The 20,577-nt window shown below is 37.1% G+C and overlaps 1 protein-coding gene across 3 annotated transcripts in view; it reads right to left on the bottom strand.

Annotated features, from left to right (window-relative positions):
- LOC120487529 (ribonuclease inhibitor) overlaps positions 1-20,577 on the bottom strand; it is a 46,632-nt gene that overhangs the window by 10,912 nt on the left and 15,143 nt on the right. Inside the window, exons 1-3 of one of the 3 annotated variants that reach the window (XM_089130761.1) lie at positions 8,155-8,325; positions 6,940-7,113; positions 6,531-6,701 (exon numbers count right to left, since the gene is read on the bottom strand). In XM_089130761.1, the coding sequence (XP_088986887.1) occupies positions 6,531-6,701; positions 6,940-7,113; positions 8,155-8,195 (386 nt within the window). In that variant the 5' untranslated portion in view covers positions 8,196-8,325. Of the gene's footprint in view, positions 1-6,530; positions 6,702-6,935; positions 7,114-8,154; positions 8,326-20,577 lie in introns of those variants that run through there. The other 2 variants (XM_089130759.1, XM_089130760.1) reach the window with 2 other exon arrangements.

The following is a 20,577-nucleotide window of genomic DNA, read 5'->3' on the forward strand; positions in this document are numbered from 1 at the left end:
TATTTTATTATTTCAATATCCAAATTTGACACTAAATCCCACAGGGAAAAGGGCTTCTATTTGTGACATGCAGTCTTTGCATTTGAACATTGCACATTTTAAACAGGACACGCAGTAGCTGGATAAACGTTAGCCGATACAAACATACTTGTTTAGTTGATAAAAATAGTTGATAATAATAGCAAATAATAGCAAAACGAATCACTTATTCTAAAAAGAGTATGAAGTATAAGTTAGACGAATCTGACATATAGGGCTGTGTTAATAGTAAAACGTCCGTCATTAAACAAATTTTAAAAACACGGATGGATATTAAGAAATGCTATCTGACATTTTAACAGGAAAAAAACAACCAAGAACAAAATTTAAACTTAGAAGATCATTGTAAAATGAAAATTGAAGAGCTCTCTCTGTATGCACGGTCTGTGTTTGTGTGAGAGAGAGAGCTCGCACAGCACTGATACAACAGTACTTTTTAATCCATAAGTAAATAACGCGCTAGTTTTTATAGAAAATTATTATGTAACATGATTAGGACCTTAGTTATTATTAACACAATAACGTAAGACATGCAAGCTGTGTTTCTCAACACTGAGAATGAATTAAGAAATACCAGTTTCTCCAGACTCGCGTTTATCAGTAATCCACAAATCACCGAACTCTCATAATCACTAAACAATTGGCCTTATGCACAGCTGCACTACTTCCTGAACTTCAGCCAGCTCCTTGTTTCCTGTCTGCCATTATTGGACACATTGATTAGTTCAGGTGTGCCTGACCTCAGTAGTCACGGCAACAATAATCAGACACACCTGAGTTAATCAAGCTTGGCCAATAATAGCAGACAGGAAACAAGGAGCTGGCTTAAGTTCAGGAAGTAGTGCAGCTGTGCATAAGGCCAATAGCGGTTTTAATTTTATTTAGATTTATTGTTCATCAACACTTAAGCTTTTAATAATATGCATGGCTGAATGATGTCTTCCTCTTATCTGAGTGACCATGAATGACGGAGTGTTTTAAAATTATCCAAGCGATCACTCCCGTGTGATCATCGAATCCAGATTAAGTTAAATCAATACAATATTTCAACTTTGCACATCCACAGTCCGTTTCCCTTCAGGACACAGAACAGAAGTACCGTGACTACTGTAAAGTTACTGTCCTCGCTAATGAACTCGACGGCGGGCCGCGGGAGTGGAAGGGGGATCTAGCGGGATTCTTTATGTCTGTCAATTTTAGGGTTGGGTACCGAAACTCGGTTCCAATAGGGAACCGGTTCTGACGTAAACGGTAGTAACCAGACCGAATAAGAATGAAAACTTCGGTGCTTGATTTCGATTCCTGAGTCTGTGGCATGAGGCGCACACACGCAGTCTCTCACTGTTTCCCTCTCCCTCTTCAACGTGCACGCACTATACGGTTTATTGAAGCAATGTCTGATCTGTCGTGCACGCGCGCTCTTGCTCACTCGCTCTAGATTCCGGGAGATTTGAACTAATTTGCGATCATACGGGAACTCCGGGAACGTCTACTGGATAGCGAGGAGATTAAACACACGTACATGTAAATGTACACGTGAAATGTTTGGCTGCATTTCACGTGTAAAACTACGCATCAGAATAACGATTGTCTATGGATATAGAATCACCATTCGCGCCGCGTTGAGGCTCACGTCGTCATATTATGTTAGCGCACGCATCATCTGCTCCACAGAGTTCTCTGTCGAAAAAGGAAAGCTTGTCAGCAGCGCGAGATATTTGGCAGCGAACACAGCGTCTCTTTCCCTATTCAGAGAACATGGGTTACACAGAGACGTTCTCTTTCATATGTTTACTCAAAGCTGCGTATAAGACGCAGTGGGAACGAAATATCAAACTGGCTAAGATCTTAACTAGTAAATGACGAGATAACTTACATGACTAGTTAAAGCAGACAAAACAATGTAGCCATGTCGATATTATATTACCCTGGTAGTAATCTCTATTAATCTCCAGTATAATTACATTGTTTGATATAATATTGTTTTATTTGATACTATGTAAATATGAACTTTTATTTTATATTGGTTTATTTATTATTACCATATGTTACTTGTATTTATATTGTAAGTTAATATTGTGTCCAGTTTGGCCCTGTAAATAAAGAGGTATTATTATTTTTTGACAAAGTGTGTGCGGTTTCGTTTTCTTAAGTACCGTTTCAAGAACCGTGTAGGCACCGGAACCGTTTAAAAAATACAGAGTAGGTACTGGTATCGGATAAAACCCAACCGATACCCAACCCTAGTCAATTTTCAGTCCCTTTTTAATGAAAGGCCTTACGCATCTGTCAATCATTCTGTCAATCTTGCTATTTGGGGAATGAACACAGCCCTATGATTGGACGAACTCTGCTTCTTTTCCTGTTGCTTGATTTAAGGACTGTGCGTGGACAGAGGCGTCACCAGGTTTTTGCGTAGTTTAATCAATCGTACCAGCGTACTTTGAGGTCAAAATGCGTATCCGCTATGCAAAATGTGTACAGATTGGCAGGTCTGCTGTTATAGATGTTTGACTTTCTCCACTGTGTTTCCTTCCAACCACTATAGATAGATTCTCAAATAGCTTACTTGATCTATCTAAGCTGCTAAGTAGGGATGGGTATCGTTAAGGTTTTATCGGTATTAATACTCTTACCGATACCGCTTATCGATCCAGTACTTTAACGGTATTCTTATCGATTCTTTTTGGTGTTTTTTTTTTTTTTTTAAGAATTAAGAACATAATTAAACTCTATATTTTGAAATGTAAAATAGAAAAAGCAAAACGAAGAAAAATATCTTTTTGTTATGCAGCAATGTGCAGGCTTTTTTTGTTTTATATACAAAAAGGACACATAAGAAAAAAAAACAAGTACAAACACAAGAATACAATTAATCAAAGATACATATTATATACAAAGTGCTTTAATTTCAGGAAGGTGCACTAACATATCTTTTCAGGTAATTGTTTCTGTCTGAAAAGAAACCTAATTTAGTAATCAAATATAAAACAGCACTGTATAGTTTATCATAGAGAGATTAATGCTTATTAAATCTAAAGTTACTCATTCAAAAGCTGTGAGTTAATTTCTCTGCCTTTTGTTGTTTGATTTGCATTAATGGCTGAATCGTCAGCAGGTTTAGGCTATTAGACTGCTGCCCCTTTAAGACCGAGAGCAAATCTAATCGGTAACTGAAGCACCGTCATTTTCTCCCTATTATTTACGTCCATTTAAGACATAATTGTGTTTAAGTGAATAAACTGTGTTTAAGTGAATCTCAGAGCTGGTCATTTTGACATTTTTATGTATATTTGATAGTTAAGGACACACGAAGCCCAAAGTGTAGGCTACTTTTCTTGTCTCGTTGCAGTTGTGAACAGCGTCTCTTGCGCAGGCTTTTGTGTTTTTCATAGCCATTTTTTGATCTTGCAACAGTAGAAGACAGCATTTTGCAACAATCGCCGATCGTGCTGATTCTGACGGTACGTTTGGGTTTTAGGAACTTCCTAATAGGAAGAACTGACAGCGCTCCACAGCAATGGCGCCACCAGGGGGTGGCCAGGGGTGGCCATGGCCACCCCTGGCCGACTCCTGGCCACCCCATTGGCCACCCCAATGGCCAGTATTAATTTTTGTAGCATCAGTTATGCATTTTATAAATAAGTCAAAAATATTCTTAAGTAAAAGAAGACGGGGAAGTATGTGTCGTGACGTGCTTTTTAAGTGCCAAATGGTACACTGTTACAGCAGCTTTTTGATGTGTTTTTGCCACGTTTGGACAGGCAGGGATGCAAACAACGCGCTTTTCGGCGCCTCCCGCTTTTTTCACGTCAGTTTGGGTGACAAAGTCATCTGAAGTCATTCCATAGCTTAATGTGAGGGACAGAAGTATATTTACATCATTAAAGTATAAACTCGTTTTCCCTCCTCTGCGGCTGTCATCATTCTCCATTCATATTCAAACAGCACGCGCGCCTCTTGGATGCACGGTAAAACTCTATCCAATATGATATATTGACATTATAAACGCGTGATCTGTAGATAAAAGTCTGTATATGCGCATAAAATTACTTTATTTTCTTGGAGTTTGTTGCTGTTTTTAAACGACTCACTGCCGTGTTCTGTTAGATCACACATACATATCACAAGGATTATGAATCGGCATCAAACGCACAATAACTGTGAAACAAAGGAACAAATCGCACTTGGATTTGTGCGCTCAACATTTCTTCGATTTGTGACATGAGCTTTTAAATGCGCACTTATGAAGCGCAGTACTGCTGCACATTGTGACTCCATGTTGCTTTGAGCACATCATTCTGCAGCCGCGATGCTGTTTTTCATGTAATCATGGGTTTGCGCACTGAAATATTATTAAAAGCCAATATATTTTGTTATACCTAGCCTTCTCAATACATTTTAAATAAGCATAATTTAATTGTAGGCCTATATAATTTATTTGTAGGCCTAGTTTAGGCTATGCACTTCTGAATTCTTGACATTAATATATAAATATAAAATTGTGACATGATTGCCTGATTGAATTTTAAAAGAGAACTAATAGTAATTTGTTTTTATTAACATATTTAGATTTTATAAAATTACTGTGCAGATTTTTTCAAGAATTACTTTTTGCTGCTGATGTATACACTCATTAAGTGTATTAAAAATTCATAATACATTTATGTAATATTTAAAGGTGTTAACTGCAATCTTACACTGCAAACTAATAACTTAAAAATGATTAAATTCATCACAATTATGTAAGTATCTGGAAATTTGCTGTGGGGCAAGGACCCTTATATATCATATAATATATATCATTATATACAATGTAATATATATTAGTTGGGCCCTACTAATATCATTAGTAACATTAAATATTACACAATAAACCAAAGTATATCAGTATGAGTTTCCTTAAGTCTTTCTGATAGTTTTCTACAGGCTGGTTTATTACAACAGTAGAAAACAATTCTGAAATTATGGTTTATACTGTAGTTTTGGTGTGCCACCCCAAGATTTTAACTGGCCCCATCTGGCCACCCCTACGAAAAATTTCTGGAGGCGCCACTGCTCCACAGTGCTGTGAAGTAGGCTAAGGGAAGTTAAGCTGGACAGATCATGCGTCTTGTTTTTTAACGGTTTTATCTCAAATATCTTCTTTTTATAATCTTTTGGAAGCCGAAATACAAAATATATTAGAATAATATCCCACATCTAAAGTGTAACCACGTTGAATGTTTAGTTCTGTCCTCATTGTCACTCATTAAGCAAGGGCTGTCGTGTTGCGCGTGCTGTGGCTTTGCGTGAGAGATCGCTCTCTCTCTCTTCTGAACTACGAATTTCAAATTTGCATCACAGACAAATGGTTTAATTAAAATACAGTTTATATATAGAAAAGGCTGGCGATATAAACATGTTCAAGATAACGTCTTTATAGGAATGATAAATAATTTCTCCAGTACCGACAGCAGAACCGATAACGTCCGAGCTTATCGATACAGCGGTCTTTCAAAATTCAGTACCGGGGCCCGTTTAATACCGGGTTTCGGTACCCATCCCTACCCCCGTGTGATCATCAAATCCAGATTAAGTTAATCAATACAATATTTCAACTTTCCACATTCACTCAGTCCGTTTCCCTTCAGGAGTCAGAACAGAAGTACCATGACTACTGTAAAGTGACTACTGTAAAGTGACTACTGTAAAGTTACTGTCCTCGCTAATGAACTCGACGGCGGGCCGCGGGAGTGGAAGGGGGATCTAGCGGGATTCTTTATGTCTGTCAATTTTCAGTCTCTTTTTAATGAAAGGCCTTACGCATCTGTCAATCATTCTCGCTTGCTATTTGGGGAATGAACACAGCCCTATGATTGGACGAACTCTGCTTCTTTTCCTGTTGCTTGATTTAAGGACTGCGCGTGGACAGAGGCGTCACCAGGTTATTGCGTAGTTTAATCAATCGTACCAGCGTACTTTGAGGTCAAAATGTGTATCCGCTATGCAAAATGTGTACAGATTGGCAGGTCTGCTGTTATAGATAATGTTTGACTTTCTCCACTGTGTTTTAAAGTGGTGAATTCGCAATAGAATTCAGATGAGTTGCACATTTTATCCCCAGTGTCACGATAGGAACGGCTCGAGCAAATCTTATGACACTGGTATAACGCGCTGGTGAACGCTCGTAGAGTAGTGGTGATTCGTGAGCGGCACTCATGCACAGTCAAATAAACCATTTGATTCATACAGGAACTTTGTGCCTATAAAAGCTCTGAACGTGTGATTTATATAAATAATTAATGGCCTTATTCTATGTTTACACTAACCATGGTAGGCTATAAATGCATGTTTTGGTTATTGGGGGACTATTCCCCATGTCATGTCTGACAGAAGTTTATCATTTTAAAATTACTTATCAATTTTAAAACACCTATTAACTGATAAAAAAATAAACAACTGTAACATTTCTATTAAAAATACTATTTTTAACCATGTAAAATACTCACTTCAGTGCGTTGAGTTTACAGTGTTTATCCTGCAGTAGAGCAGCGATCTGATTCACTCGTGTGTCTCCTAGTTCACGTTCACTCAGATTCAGCTCTCTCATGAGTAATGGGTTTTTACCCACAATCCCAGTAACATACTGACAGGCTTCATCTGCAGCAGGACTCAAAAACCTGCAGAAGAGAAGATGAAGCAGGATTCAGTTAAATTCTCAACTACACTTGGTGTAATGACAAAATCCATTTTACATGATTTTTGTCTTGAAATCACTTAATCAACTTTGATGTAACAACATATTATGTAGCTTATTGTATTATTGAAATAACATTTCTATAAATAATTCGGCTATATATAATGTATTTTTTAATACATTAAAAATCAATTAAATAATAGTATTTCCTCATGTCTCACCTCAGTGTCTTCAGTTGAGAGTTTGGATCCTGCAGTAAATCACTGAACTGCTTCACTCCTGATTCTCCATGATCATTTCCTCTGAGATCCAGCTCTATCAGGTGTGAAGGGTTTGATCTCAGAGCTGAAGCCAGAGCTTTATAACCTTCTTCAGTGATACTACAGTCTGAAAGTCTAGAAAAAAAGACAATGTTATATTTAGATAATTAATCTGTTATTTTAGAAAGTACCTGAACAAATTAAATTAAATAAACTGAATTATATTTTGTTCCTTGTACAACAAAAATTATAGTCAATTGAAAAACAAAAAGAGACAAATGGAAATGCAGTCAAACAAAACGCCCCAAAGAAGCAATATCAACGCTTATCGCCAACACATTGATTTTTTTATTTTTTTTTACTAAGCCTATTTAAAATCGTATTTGATTGCGTGCCGTTACTCTGTCTCAAGCTCGTTTTCTCGCATTTGCTCTGGTATTTTTGACTTGGACTGTGTCCTCGCTTTTGAACCTCTGCTGCCTGCCCCTGACCTTTGCCTGTTTGATGTACGCCTTTGGATTGCCCTGTCCAGTGTTTTGTGTTTGAGTTTGCTGCCCTTCTTGTCTCGGGCCTTGAGTTTATGACTGCTTACCTTTGCTGGCTGACCTGTGTTAATAAATTACTGCAAATGGATCCATCCGCCTCTGCCTCTTCGTCACAAGCGCATTGACGCAGCACTACCTCTCTTGCTCGAACTCAATATTTTTACAAAAACTCAATATTTTTACACACTGCAGCTAAATTCATTTGTCAGTTCACCTTTTAGTGCTTAATCCTGTTTTGTACTCGCAGAGTGTACAGAATGACAACTACATTCAACAACCAAATAACTCCCTAAAAATGCAGGTAATGACAACCGCAAAATGCTATGCAGTGTGTATAGAACAGAACTGAACAGCTAGTTGTTAATGACGTATTTTATCATGCATCAAAAAATCTTCTTATGCATGAAGCAAGAAATCACAGCAAAAGTGGTTTGAACCTCATTTGTATTGTCACCAAAATATTGTGACCCGCACTTTAATTACATAAAGTCTACTGCTTTAACAGCAACCCCAAATATGCTTATAATAAGTGGACATGGCAACACTGTAAAAGCACACTCTTTCAAACAGCCTTTGCAAGGATAAAAACACGATGCCTCCGCCGACGGTGCTTTAGTTAAAATTGCTTAACCTGTTAGCCAGCAACCCCACTTTTGAGAAATCCGTGTTCATGCGTATTAAGAGTTCATTCTATAGGTATGAGTGTTTGAATTATATGTGCGCTGTTGTTGACGTCCCAGTCATCCAGAGAGACTACAGTTCAAACGATCTCTTCCAAAAGGTATTTGAGAGAAGCCGGAGTTGATCGTTAACTCGTGTGAAGTCGTGGAGTAAAAGGATATATAAACTCAAGAGCGGTTATTGCGGGACTAACTGACTTTATAGTTTATTTGCTGCCCTTTGATACACTGTGGAAACCTTGATGGACTTTGACTGTTTCTCTGAACTCCTCTTTTCGCACAATCTTTCCACACTAAGACTATGTGAACTGTGTGAAGAAGGTTTGATATGAATGAAACCTGTGTTGTTTGCTGTATTGTTTATATTGGTGTTGTGTATGTTTATTATTCCTATTATTCCAATGGTGATGTGTGGTGTGATGAAATTTGTACTGCGTAATGGTGAATATAGCCTACTAAAATATTTGCATATTGAATCATAGTGGTTGGGTTTTCTTAGAGTCTACACTTGCAACATTAAGGGTTCATGTTAATTAATTAATATGTGTCTTGTGTTTGCTTTTCCTTCTTGACGTGACTAACGACCCTAAACAAGATTATATCTTGATTATATTTTGCCAGAATATATATCTGTCTGGCACCCCAGCATAAAATGAAGTAGGAAAGTGTTACACAGGCATGTAGTCCTTCCCAACAAAACCAACCATCAACAAACTACTTGTCTGGCCTTAAAATTTATAATACAGAATTATAAATTAACTGTCGTCAATTAACTCATGAAATAATTAAAAGGGCGATAAAATCTGTCTCAAAACTGCATGCATACATGTATTTGTTATACATGCATCACATATGTCTCGACTAAAATATTCTACCATGTGAGATCACAATTTAAGGCACAAACTGATAGGCTATGTAATTTTTAATGTACAAATAAATGTGAGCACTGTGCATTTGTACTAGAAGATAGGTGGTAATTTTGGATTAATTTGTAAATGACAAAGAAAAATGGATCATTTTTAAATCCATAAAATAACTAATTTAACATTCTGGCATTTATGTGCCGTTGACTTCCTCCTTGTTCACATTCTTGCACATAGGGATTCAAAAGAGATGTTTTCCCCCCTTTTTAATTTAGCTATGATAGAACAGTTTAGATTATTTATTTTGACAACTAATATAGAAAGTTGAAGAGTTTATTGATTATATAAAATTCAATGAAGGTTGAATAATCTTTGAACTACAGTAGTTATCTGCATGTCTCATCCATGAAGGTGCAACAATGTTTTGAGAACGAGAACCAAGCTAACTGAGCAAGTTAAACTTTAGCTATAGTGTGTGCTCCTTTATATGCCTGGAGTAATAATAATAATAAAAAGATCAAATTCACTCAGTACTCCATGATTACTAATTCACTACTATCTCAATTACAATTAAGTACAAATTAACTGTATTGAGTTGTGTAATATTGTGTAATGAGTTGTGTAGGTAAGCACTAAAACAGTCCAACACATTATTTAAACTTGTGTTAAAATAATTAAGATTTCTGTGCCACCTAAGACAGTTTGCTGGCCACCACTGGTTGTTTGGTGAAGCGCTTTCATGATGACTGCATGCACAGGAGTTGTTTTTTTTTATTTTTTATGAATGGGAGCGGCTGACACTCATAATTCATATTTACCCTCTGATGTCTAGGGTTTTTTTGGGGTTCGTTAACCCTGTTTGCATTACAGAATGTTCATAAAGCGCTATACCGTTCAGAGTAACCGGGTCGTCTCATTCAAAACAGCCAGCTGTTGCTGTCCGGCGTATCCGTTTTTATTTCGGCTCTCATGTTAAAGGGTTAGTTCACCCAAAAATGAAAATTCTGTCAGTATTTACTCACCCTCATGTTGTTTCAACCCCGTAAGACCTTCGTTCATCTTCGGAACACAAATTAAGATATTTAAGATATTAAGATCGCTCCTGCATACAGTCCATAGGCTTCTTGAGGGACTGGCTCTTGCTGTCCCCGAAAAGTCATTAAAGACATCGTTAAAATAGTCCAAGTGACTACAGTGGCTCAATCTTAAGTTTATCAAACGACGAGAACACTTTTGTGTGCAAAAAAACAACAAAAATAACGACTTTATTTGTCTTTAATGACTTTTCGGGGACAGCAAGAGCCAGTCCCTCAAGAAGCCTATGGACTGTATGCAGGAGCGATCTTAATATCTTAAATATCTTAATTTGTGTTCCGAAGATGAACGAAGGTCTTACGGGGTTGGAACAACATGAGGGTGAGTAAATACTGACAGAATTTTCATTTTTGGGTGAACTAACCCTTTAACAGGTTAGAGCTTGCACACTGCCTGAGTGACACGCGCATATCAGGCGCACATGAGCTGCGCGGAAATCGCGTGCATGCCAGAAATAGAACCGAAGCCTATTTTTTATGCGACACACAAGCATTAGAAGGGTTTCCAGGTAAAACAGAATAGGAAAATATGTTTATATGTTATTTTGTACACAAATACATATTGATAAATTAAATGTTGATGGTTGAAGTTTAGGTTGACAAATTTTGATATAAATATAATTTAAAAATAAATAAATATCAATTTTCAAATATTGCAATACAAATCTATACCTTTCAGTATCTGTCTATACAGAACTAAATATTCTGTGGTCTATTTTGCTGTCAATACTGCTGACAGTGTCTTTATCAGTATATTTGCTTAGCATTTTAAAGTTGATTGTAACAATATTACCATAGCAAACTGTGAGATATGTAAACTTGTGATCTCAAAAGGTGGAAAGAAAAAGGCAACATTTAACACAGCAAACCTTATACAGTTTTAAGAGTTTTAAAAGGGGAGAAAAATGCCCCTTGATTGTGAGATGGGCCGCAGGAAATCACAGCCAAGATAGCACAAATGATTGCAATGAGTGCTATTTGTTTTTATACATTTGCACTAAAGTCCAAAAATGAAGAATTTATGTTTATTACCTGATTGTTCAAGCTACCTCACAGAAGTGATCTGTTTGTTAAGAGAGTTGTCAAATGTTAAAATAAGGCAAATTAAATTAAAATAAGGAACATCTTGGAATCTGGGTCTGTTTTTTTCGCTCTTCTTTTTTTGTATATAGAAGTATCGGATCGGGACTCGGTATCGGCAGATACACAAAATCAAATGACTCAGACTCGAGGGCAAAAAAAACCTGATCGGGACATCCCTAGTTACCATTATATGGGAGCAACATGTACGTACATGTTTGTATTTTCAGAGAATTATGATTAAGCATGGCACATGTTTATTGAAAAAAACAAAAATCTGAAAATCATCCTGCCTAATCATTCACATAAAACAATGCATTGATTGAAATCTTGTAAGAAACGTTTTGTTTGGAAAGGCAATATACATGGGGGCGTGAATGATCATGAATAATCATGTGCAGGAAGACAATGACCTGCATAATGAGCCTTTCATTCAGGTGTTTAGACCACAAGAAAGAATGTGAGGACTTATTTTGTATGCATGCAAATTGTCTAACTATGCAGTTCATTATCATAGTGTATTTTCAGAAAGTTTTGGAATATATCCTCTCCCCAAATGCGTCACTAAAAAAAAAACAAAAATAAAATATAGCTGCGAGCAGCGATGGCGGGCCCAAGCCGGAGGCACCGCAACCCCGGTTCCTTTAGTTACCTAAAGGCACCCGGGTGGCGGTGCCGAAGGCTTTGGCCCTTTCATGATTAAATGTTAAAACGGCTTGCCATACTCTGTCATTTCGACTAGTCACAATTATGTTACAGATATCTTAAATGATAATACAAACTATCCAAAGTGTAACGACTAGACAGAAAGACGTTGTTGATATCTACAATGTTAATTCCGGATAGGCAAACTTAGCTTTTAAATGTTAAAAGGGCTTGCCATACAGGGACGTAGGCTCAGAGAGAGGCTCACCATATTCAGACCAAAATATCTGACTTCCTCTTGGTCCGAGCTAATGACTATGTATTAGAAAGTTGTACGGCTTGAGGAGTACAATGTATATACCGATTTTTGTAACTGTAGATAAAACTAACAACCCCACTTTTAAGTATATATATGGTGCCTTTAGTGTTATTCTGCACGACGTGCAAAAACTTAACCCCCGCTTTTTTAAGTATATATATATATATATATATATATATATATATAGAGGGTTATTCTGCACGACGTGCAAAAACTTAACCTCCGCATTGACTGTCGAAGAGAAGTGTGCAGAAGAGCTTGCATCAGTGAGGGCTTTGCAAAATATATATACATACAAACACACACACACACACATATAAATGAGGTTAGTGTTTTACAATATTAAGGAAAGCAAATGTATTGAAATATAGCACATTAATGTTAAATTCATTCAGCTTCAATTACCAATTTGTAGTTTACCAATTTATCTTACTTTTATTTAAAGCAAACTATACATTTAAAAGATTAGGGTTATATGCATATTTTGTCATTTAAAAAAATACAAAATTGTTATGCAAAAAGATAAGAAAAAATCTACAGTCAGCCACACACACACACACACACACACACACACACACACACACACATAAACGCAGACACCAGCAACCCCCCCCCCCTCCCTCTTCCCCACACAGACACTGATAGAGACAAGATACACATCCAAACTGCAATATCTGACTTTCTTTTGGTCTGAGCTTCTTACTGTTAATTAGAAAGTTGATCGGCTTGACAAGAACAATATACGTGGCATGTTTTGTAACTGTAGGTAAAACGAGCAAAGTTAACACATTTTATGTGTCCTTTTTTAGTCATAAAATTATTTTCCTCGCCACGGCCAAACCGTTCGAGATATCAGAAATCTGTCCGGAATTGAGCATCCTCAATGTCTTGACTTCATGCACACCGAGTATGGTGGTGATTGGTAAACACATGCGTTGTAATTTGATGTATTTCTCCTAGGAGATTTATTCAAACAACACATAATTCCCAACTTCCATTTGAACTGTCTTAAAACTTAGAGCAGAGATGGGCGCAGGTCACGCAAGTCTCAAGTAAGTCTCAAGTAAGTCCCAAGTATTTTTTTGGGGGGGGGGCAAGTCAAGTCAAGTCACAGGCTATGTCAAGTCAAGTCAAGTCTTGTAGTAGGTTAAGTCAAGTGCAAGTCAAGTCACCTTATTATTTTAATTTTACATGCATAATCTGATCTTAATAAAATGAAAAGACAAGATAAGTATTTGCCAGTAAATTACAATAATTTGCATTGTAAATACTCATGTTCAGTAAAATACACCATGGAATCAAACAAAATTGTAACTTCATAAAATTATTTATTTTTCACTTCTGCCAACAGTGTGTTTGAAATGTTTTAAATTTTCAACATTGAGTCCATAAAACAAATAACAGCTTAACATCCTACAGACTCTCTGAACACCTTCCTCTCTCTCAAACACAGTTTACAAACAATATTAAACTTTGTTACATTTCTCCTCTCTCTCTCTCTCTCTCTCTCTCTCTCTCTCTCTCTCTCTCTCTCTCTCACACACACAGTGGCGGTTCTAGACCATTTCAACTGGGGGGGCCAAGCTGGGGCCAGTTGTACTGTTAGAGGGGCCAGTTACATTTAGACCTTATCATTTTCTGCACTGCACTGAATGCATAAATAAGCAAAATACCATGTTTATAATTATCCAACAATTTGCATTTCCATTATATTTTTACATTTGCATTACATATATCAGTCTGTATTTGAATTTCCATTTTATTTTTTTACATTGAATATACAGTATGTATGTATGTATATATATATATATATATATATATATATATATATATAATTTTTACAAATTAATCTACGATTTTTGTGGGTTTTTTTTTTTTTTTTTTGCAAAAAGATCAGCAAATTATCCTCTAAACTGGCCTTTTTAGGGGGCTTTCCTCTCAGGGTGAATGAGCTTTTTTATAATTGTTTTTTTCCTGACATCTTTGAAAGACAGAAGCAATAATTAATGCATCCTTGGCCAGGATATAATTATAAAATATGACATGATTTTAAAAGTGACCTATAAAATCGACTATGCAATACACTTTAATTTATCTAGTGCTAATAAAATTATTAAGCCTATTTGGAGAGAGAGATGTTTTAAAATCGACTATGCATTACATTTTAATTTATCTAGTGCTAATAAAATTTTTACGCCTATTTGGAGAGAGAGATGTTTATAATGTGACAATATGTCAGTCATTGTGATTCGTGTAATAAGATGACTAGGCCTAGACTACTTGTTCTGAGCAGGTGTTGTCAGTGAACAGGCTGTAAAACTGTTGTCTAAGTTACAGACTGATACTAATTAAATGGGAAACGAATCGATTACCTAACGTAACCTCGGTTCTCTCTAGATGAGGGAACGAGCATTGCGTAAGCTAGCTTACGCTACGGGAAAGATTCATCTTACATCAGTCAAGTTGTCATAGTTTTTGTCAAACAAGTTGTGAATTTGTTGTAACATTAAAACAGGAGATCATGACTTACTCCGTGCTCCAAGTGATGTTCGGAGCTCCAGTGATTAGTTTCATCTGTGGGACGGGTGAAGAAACTTTCGGAAGATGTTGTAACAGAATCATATGAACAATTCCAGGATATGCTTTTTTTCATTGGTTGTTGCGTTAAATTTTACCCAGATACAATAGTGCCCTTTTCTGATTGGCTATTAAGTAGCACTTCTCTTTTTTTGATTGGCTGATGCGTAGCAGGGTCGACTGCTGAACTCCAGGCGAGACGCGCTTGATTCTCACGTGAGAGCGGCGCAGCCAGAGAAATTGCGTATATTAAATATATTATTAATAGTTTTTCCGCATGAGAAATACAATGTGTGACGGGAGTGTGAGACAAAAGACTGAAACGAGTGACTGTCATGCTCAATGCGTGACACACTATAAAAAAAATATTTCACACTGACTCCACATTTAGGGGGGCCACAAGGGGGTCCAAGCTTGTTGTCGCAGGGGCACTGGCCCCCCCAGGCCCCCGCCTAGAACCGCCACTGCTCACACACACACACACACACACACACACACTTTCTCTCTCTCTCAAGAAGCAAAAACATGACTGCTAAAGGTTGTATCAGCGATGGCGGGGTAACATCACTTAACATCACGAGTGATATTCCCTTAGGCCACGCCCCCTTGTCTCCCCAAAGTATTATAAGCAATCATGCGCATCCCGTGTGCAGAATGATGCACTTGAAGCAACACCAAGTCACAGCACGCAACGCTTCACATTGAAAAGAACATAGCGAAGGGATGGTATCTATAATCTATGCTTAGTAGGGCTGCACGATTTGGGAAAATGTCATATTGCCATTATTGAGCCAATATTGCAATTGCGATTTGCGACTCCGATATAATAAAATGGTTTCATGAGTCCAACTTGCTTGGTTCTAAAGTAAAATGCACAAACAGATTAGGCTTAGACTTCCATTTACAGTTTTTACAAACTAAAAACAACAACAACAATAAATGATTGATAACACCTATAATGATCAATAAACCATCAACCAAACCAACATTACAGTGATTCCATCAATTGAAAGCCATCAACTTTTAAAAAAATTATTAGGCTTAAAAAAATATATAACAGCTTTTAAATTAAGTGAACTTCAAACAATCCCCACATAAACCCATAATAAAAAACATATTTACCTGTGCCCTTCCTGTCTTAACAGGTACAGAAATTGAATAAAGTTATCAAACAGTCTGCGCTGCCTGAATCATAAATTATATATATAATAATCCTTATTAAAGCTACAAAAGTTCTTTACTCAAGATCAGTGAGTAATTTTCTAATTTCCCTTTGTTCTTTTAACTTTACTGAAAGAACGCTTTATTCGCTGCTGGCCCTTTAAGAGCACCCGTTGCCGAGACGCGGATCTCACACGCGCCTCATAGCACAACTCTTTTCATCCATACATAGACTTTTCTTATGTTATGAAGATACTAGACAAAACCACATTTTGGCATAATTGTGTGTGCTATTGTTCGTTCAAGCTCGAACTGTTTATTCTGGGCTGGCACACGGTCAGTGCATGCGCATTATGCGAGTCTCATCTATTCTAATCTAGGGCACTCACAGGCAGCTTTTCACTTCTTGTCGTGCAAAATGCGAAAAGGCATTTGAACCAATAAGAGGGGGATCTTGTAACACTAGTCAAAGGATGACAAAAAAGAAGAGATGCTGCGCTAATAGCCCTACTTTGTTTATTTCATATAAAATCGCGGCATTTTGCGTTATATAATTGCATAGGTTTGAGATCGCTATTACGACTGCGATATAATTAATCGTGCAGCACTAATAAAGGGCAATAAACTCCACTCCTGCAAGATAGTCATTTTATGCAAATCATAGACCTTTATGCCTTATCTACAAATAAAGTATAATATTGGGAACATTGATCTTGAAGAGAGTGTCGTCGTGTTACTGTCGCAACCGAACGCGACGCGCTAATGCTGATGCATGGAGAATGACTGAGGCGAGATGACTTTCCGTTAACTTTAACTTAGAGACTAAAATATTAATTTTACCACACATTAAGCTATTGAATGACTTTAGAAGTGTTGGAATATAGTGTGAAAACTTGATTGTGCTTTACAGTTTTTTATGCCTTTAGTGGGGCTTAACAAAATAACACAATATGCAGAATGTCGGACGTCACTTATAGGCTAAACTGTTTTTTATAGATAAAACTATTTACATTCGGCAGTCATGAAAACAAATCTCAGATAACGGTTGACTAGGTAACAAATGTGTAATTTTGCGCCGGAGTTCTCCTTTAACTTACATTAGCTAGCTAACTACGAACGAGCTAACCAGATAACATTAACAAATTGACAAGCACTTACTGGGCAGAATATGGCTCTTCAAATGACGGACGAAATTGGAGGTTGTCATCTGACTGTCCGCGATCTTAACGTTGCATGTCTTGCAAAGCGCTGTTCTTTTGCCATCTTGTTGTAAGAAATTCTTGAATCCAAAAGCGACGACGACCCTCGTTATCCCTCCGGCTGACATGTTGATGTGATCTGATGTAAGTGGGCGTGCTGTGCGCGTAAGGTATGAGAGGGCATTACTGATGATCTCTGATCCAGTCATGACAGCGCTATTCTCAGCCTGCGCTCCAGCTGGATCAACTTTATTTTTTTTTACATAATTTATATATTTTATATTCAAACTGAAAACATGATGTGATTAACACTCAAGTCATATTATTACATGCAAGTGTGTTTGATTTATGGACCAAATTTTCAGATCAAGTTTATGGACCAAGTTAATTTAATTAATAAACTAATTATATAAAACTATTAATGCACTACAATTAAACTGGTTATATGCCTTTACTTATAAAAAATAAAAAACTTATTTAAAAAAATACCAGGCTTAAGGCATTTATTTTTTATGCAGGCCATACACACAGGAGTGAAATGGTTAAGACCCCTCCCCCTACAAACACACACACATACACAGACAGGCAAAGACAGCATGCTCAGATTGAGCAAGACCACATTCAAACAAACATATCTGACTTTCTGTGGGTTCTAGCTAATGAGTGTCAATTAGAAAGTTGTCCGGCTCGAGGAGTACAATATACATACCGATTTTTGTAACTGTAGATAAAACTAACAACCCCACTTTTGTCAAAAGGTGGCGCTACTGAGCCCTCACCACGCCCGTTTCTGAAACTTTGCACATGTCTACTGGCTAATAAATGTGATGTGTCTGTCGAGTTTCATGCAATTTCAAGCATGCTAAGGGTCTCAAAAGCATCCTAAAAGAATGGTAACGTTTGATGCGTCGCCACGGCAACAGTTTCAAAGATATCAAGAATCCATTCACAGGTCTACATCTGCCGTATGTTTACATTATACAGATGACGTTTGAAGCAAATCGGGTAAAAATAAAAGGGTGATATCAAAGCATTTTGAAAGTGACACACTTCCTGCTGCCAGTTGGTGGCGCTATAACTTTGACTCACAATAGTCACATCCATGTGATCGTCCTCTTACAGCGAACACACTGCTGAAGTTTCATCAAGATCAGTTAATGTATGCTGAAGTTATAACACACTTCCTGGTTCACGTTTCTCGCCATGATTTTGTTTCCTCGCCACGGCCAAACCGTTCGAGATATCAAAAATCCCCTCGCAAACTTTCATCCTCAATGTCTTGACTTCATGCTGACCGAGTTTTGTCGAATTTGGATCAAAGCTCTAGGAGGAGTATTTAACATTCCATTGCGAGCGTTTTACAAACAAACCTCAATAGCCGACTTCCTGTTGGGCTGGGGTAAAAAGTAAAAGCGCGAGGTATAGATGAAACTATGAGATCAACATGTGCACAGAGTTTCATATTATTACATACAAACGTGTTTGAGTTATGGACCAAGTGTTCGTACCCCGTTCCAGGGGGCGCTGACGAGCCGCCCTGCCACGCCCGGGTACCAGCTTCAGCCCGGCTCTGATGGCCGCGGGTTCTGACCCATGTGCAAAGTTTCAAGAGTTTTCGAGCACGTTAAGGGCCCCAAAAATGCCCAAAAGGTTACAAAATAATAAATATAGCTGCGAGCAGCGATGAAGGGCCCAAGCCGGTGGCACCGCAACCCCGGTTCCTTAGTTACCTAAAAGCACCAGGGTGGCCATGCCACTGGCTTTGGCCCTTCATCGCGGATCACAGCTATATATATATATATATATATATATATATATATATACTGTATATATACATATATATATGAAGCCGGTGGCACCGCCACCCTGGTGCCTTTAGGTTTATTGTGCACGACATGCAAAATGTAACCCTGCTTTGACTGATGCAAGCTCTACAGCACAGTTTATAGTAAGAAAGAATATAGTAAGAAAGAAAAGTAAGCTGTTACTCTGAGATGGTTTGGGAAACAAACATTCATCATGTCGCATTGGTTTTAGTTACTTGTCCTCAAACAGAGCCCTACTCTGTTTATATTTCAGTTACACATTCTACATTGATTAAAAAAGAAAAATCAAATGTGTTTTTAATTGATACAGAAATAAAATATTTATAATTCAGCTGAGAATAAAGTTAGTTCAAATTTTAAGAAAAACAAATATATGATCTGAAATATAGCACATTCATTTTTAAATTCATTCAGGTTCAATTACCAAAAATACAATCTTAATTTAATTTAAAGCAAATAATAAATCTAAAATATATGGGTTATATGCATATTTTGTAAAAAAAGAAAGAAAGATATATATCCAAAAACACAAGGCCTTAAACTTTAACAAGGGCGCAACTCTTTTCACTACAACAAACATAGTCACACACACAAGTCAAGTCACTTACATTTTATATGCAATATTGACTTTTTAGATGCAATATTGACTTTTTTCTGTTTCAGCAGAGAAAATAGTTAAACAAAGATCACAGCGACCCATCGCGCATCTCAAAGCAATGTGTTTTCTCATTACTGAATGATTCAGCATTTTGAATCCATGACTCGTTCATTAAGACGGTCATCTGGCGACACCTTATGGTGATTTAGGGTTATGTTTAAAAGTATCGTTCTTTACAGCGATTTTTAATTGACTCCTGTTAAACCAATCTCGTAACATTATTGTGTAACCGATTTAATTTGATCAGCCTTACCTAGGGTAACAGCCCTATAGTGTCTTATTATTCTAAATTATTGAATTTATTGATCAAATTTACTAATGAAAAATGAAGCATACATTTATTAAGACTAGGCTGCCCTGCAGATATTAGGCTACAATATGCAGATTTAAATATACCATTTATCAAATAATCTGTTTATTTTTAGGTTACACATTACATTGTTTAAAAAATAAAAATCAAATGTGACCCGCTCTGGCGAAATGAGTCGGAAGTTGCAACCTTCCATTTTAAGATATGGGCCGATTATGTGGAAAAACCATGAAATAACAAAAAAAAAAAAAAAAAAAAATTTTTTTTTGCTAATTTCAAAGAACAGACATTCAAAAATAATCTCACAGGGTTTCGTAGTCGAGATAATTGAGTAAAGGTATTTAAATAACGATTAAAGTTGTCAAAGCTTTAAATTCGCTGAAATAAACAATATTGCTCTTCTCAACTCCCTTCGTCACCTCTGAGCATTTCCTATCCCCTGAAACGTTGAACTCACTGGAGGCTTCTAACCTAAACTGCGTGAGTATATTTATCTGCAAGAAGAATATAGCCTATGTAAGGCTGTAACGATCGCGACACTCAGATCCACGAACCTGTGTCGCGGTGTGAGAAGACAGAATCACGACACCGACACGTCCCTTCAACTCCCGAAGTTATCCTTCACGTCCAGACCCAATGCTA

This window comes from Pimephales promelas, chromosome 5 (genome assembly GCF_988280905.1).
Source record: "Pimephales promelas chromosome 5, fPimPro1.hap1.1, whole genome shotgun sequence".
Lineage (NCBI taxonomy): Eukaryota > Metazoa > Chordata > Actinopteri > Cypriniformes > Leuciscidae > Pimephales > Pimephales promelas.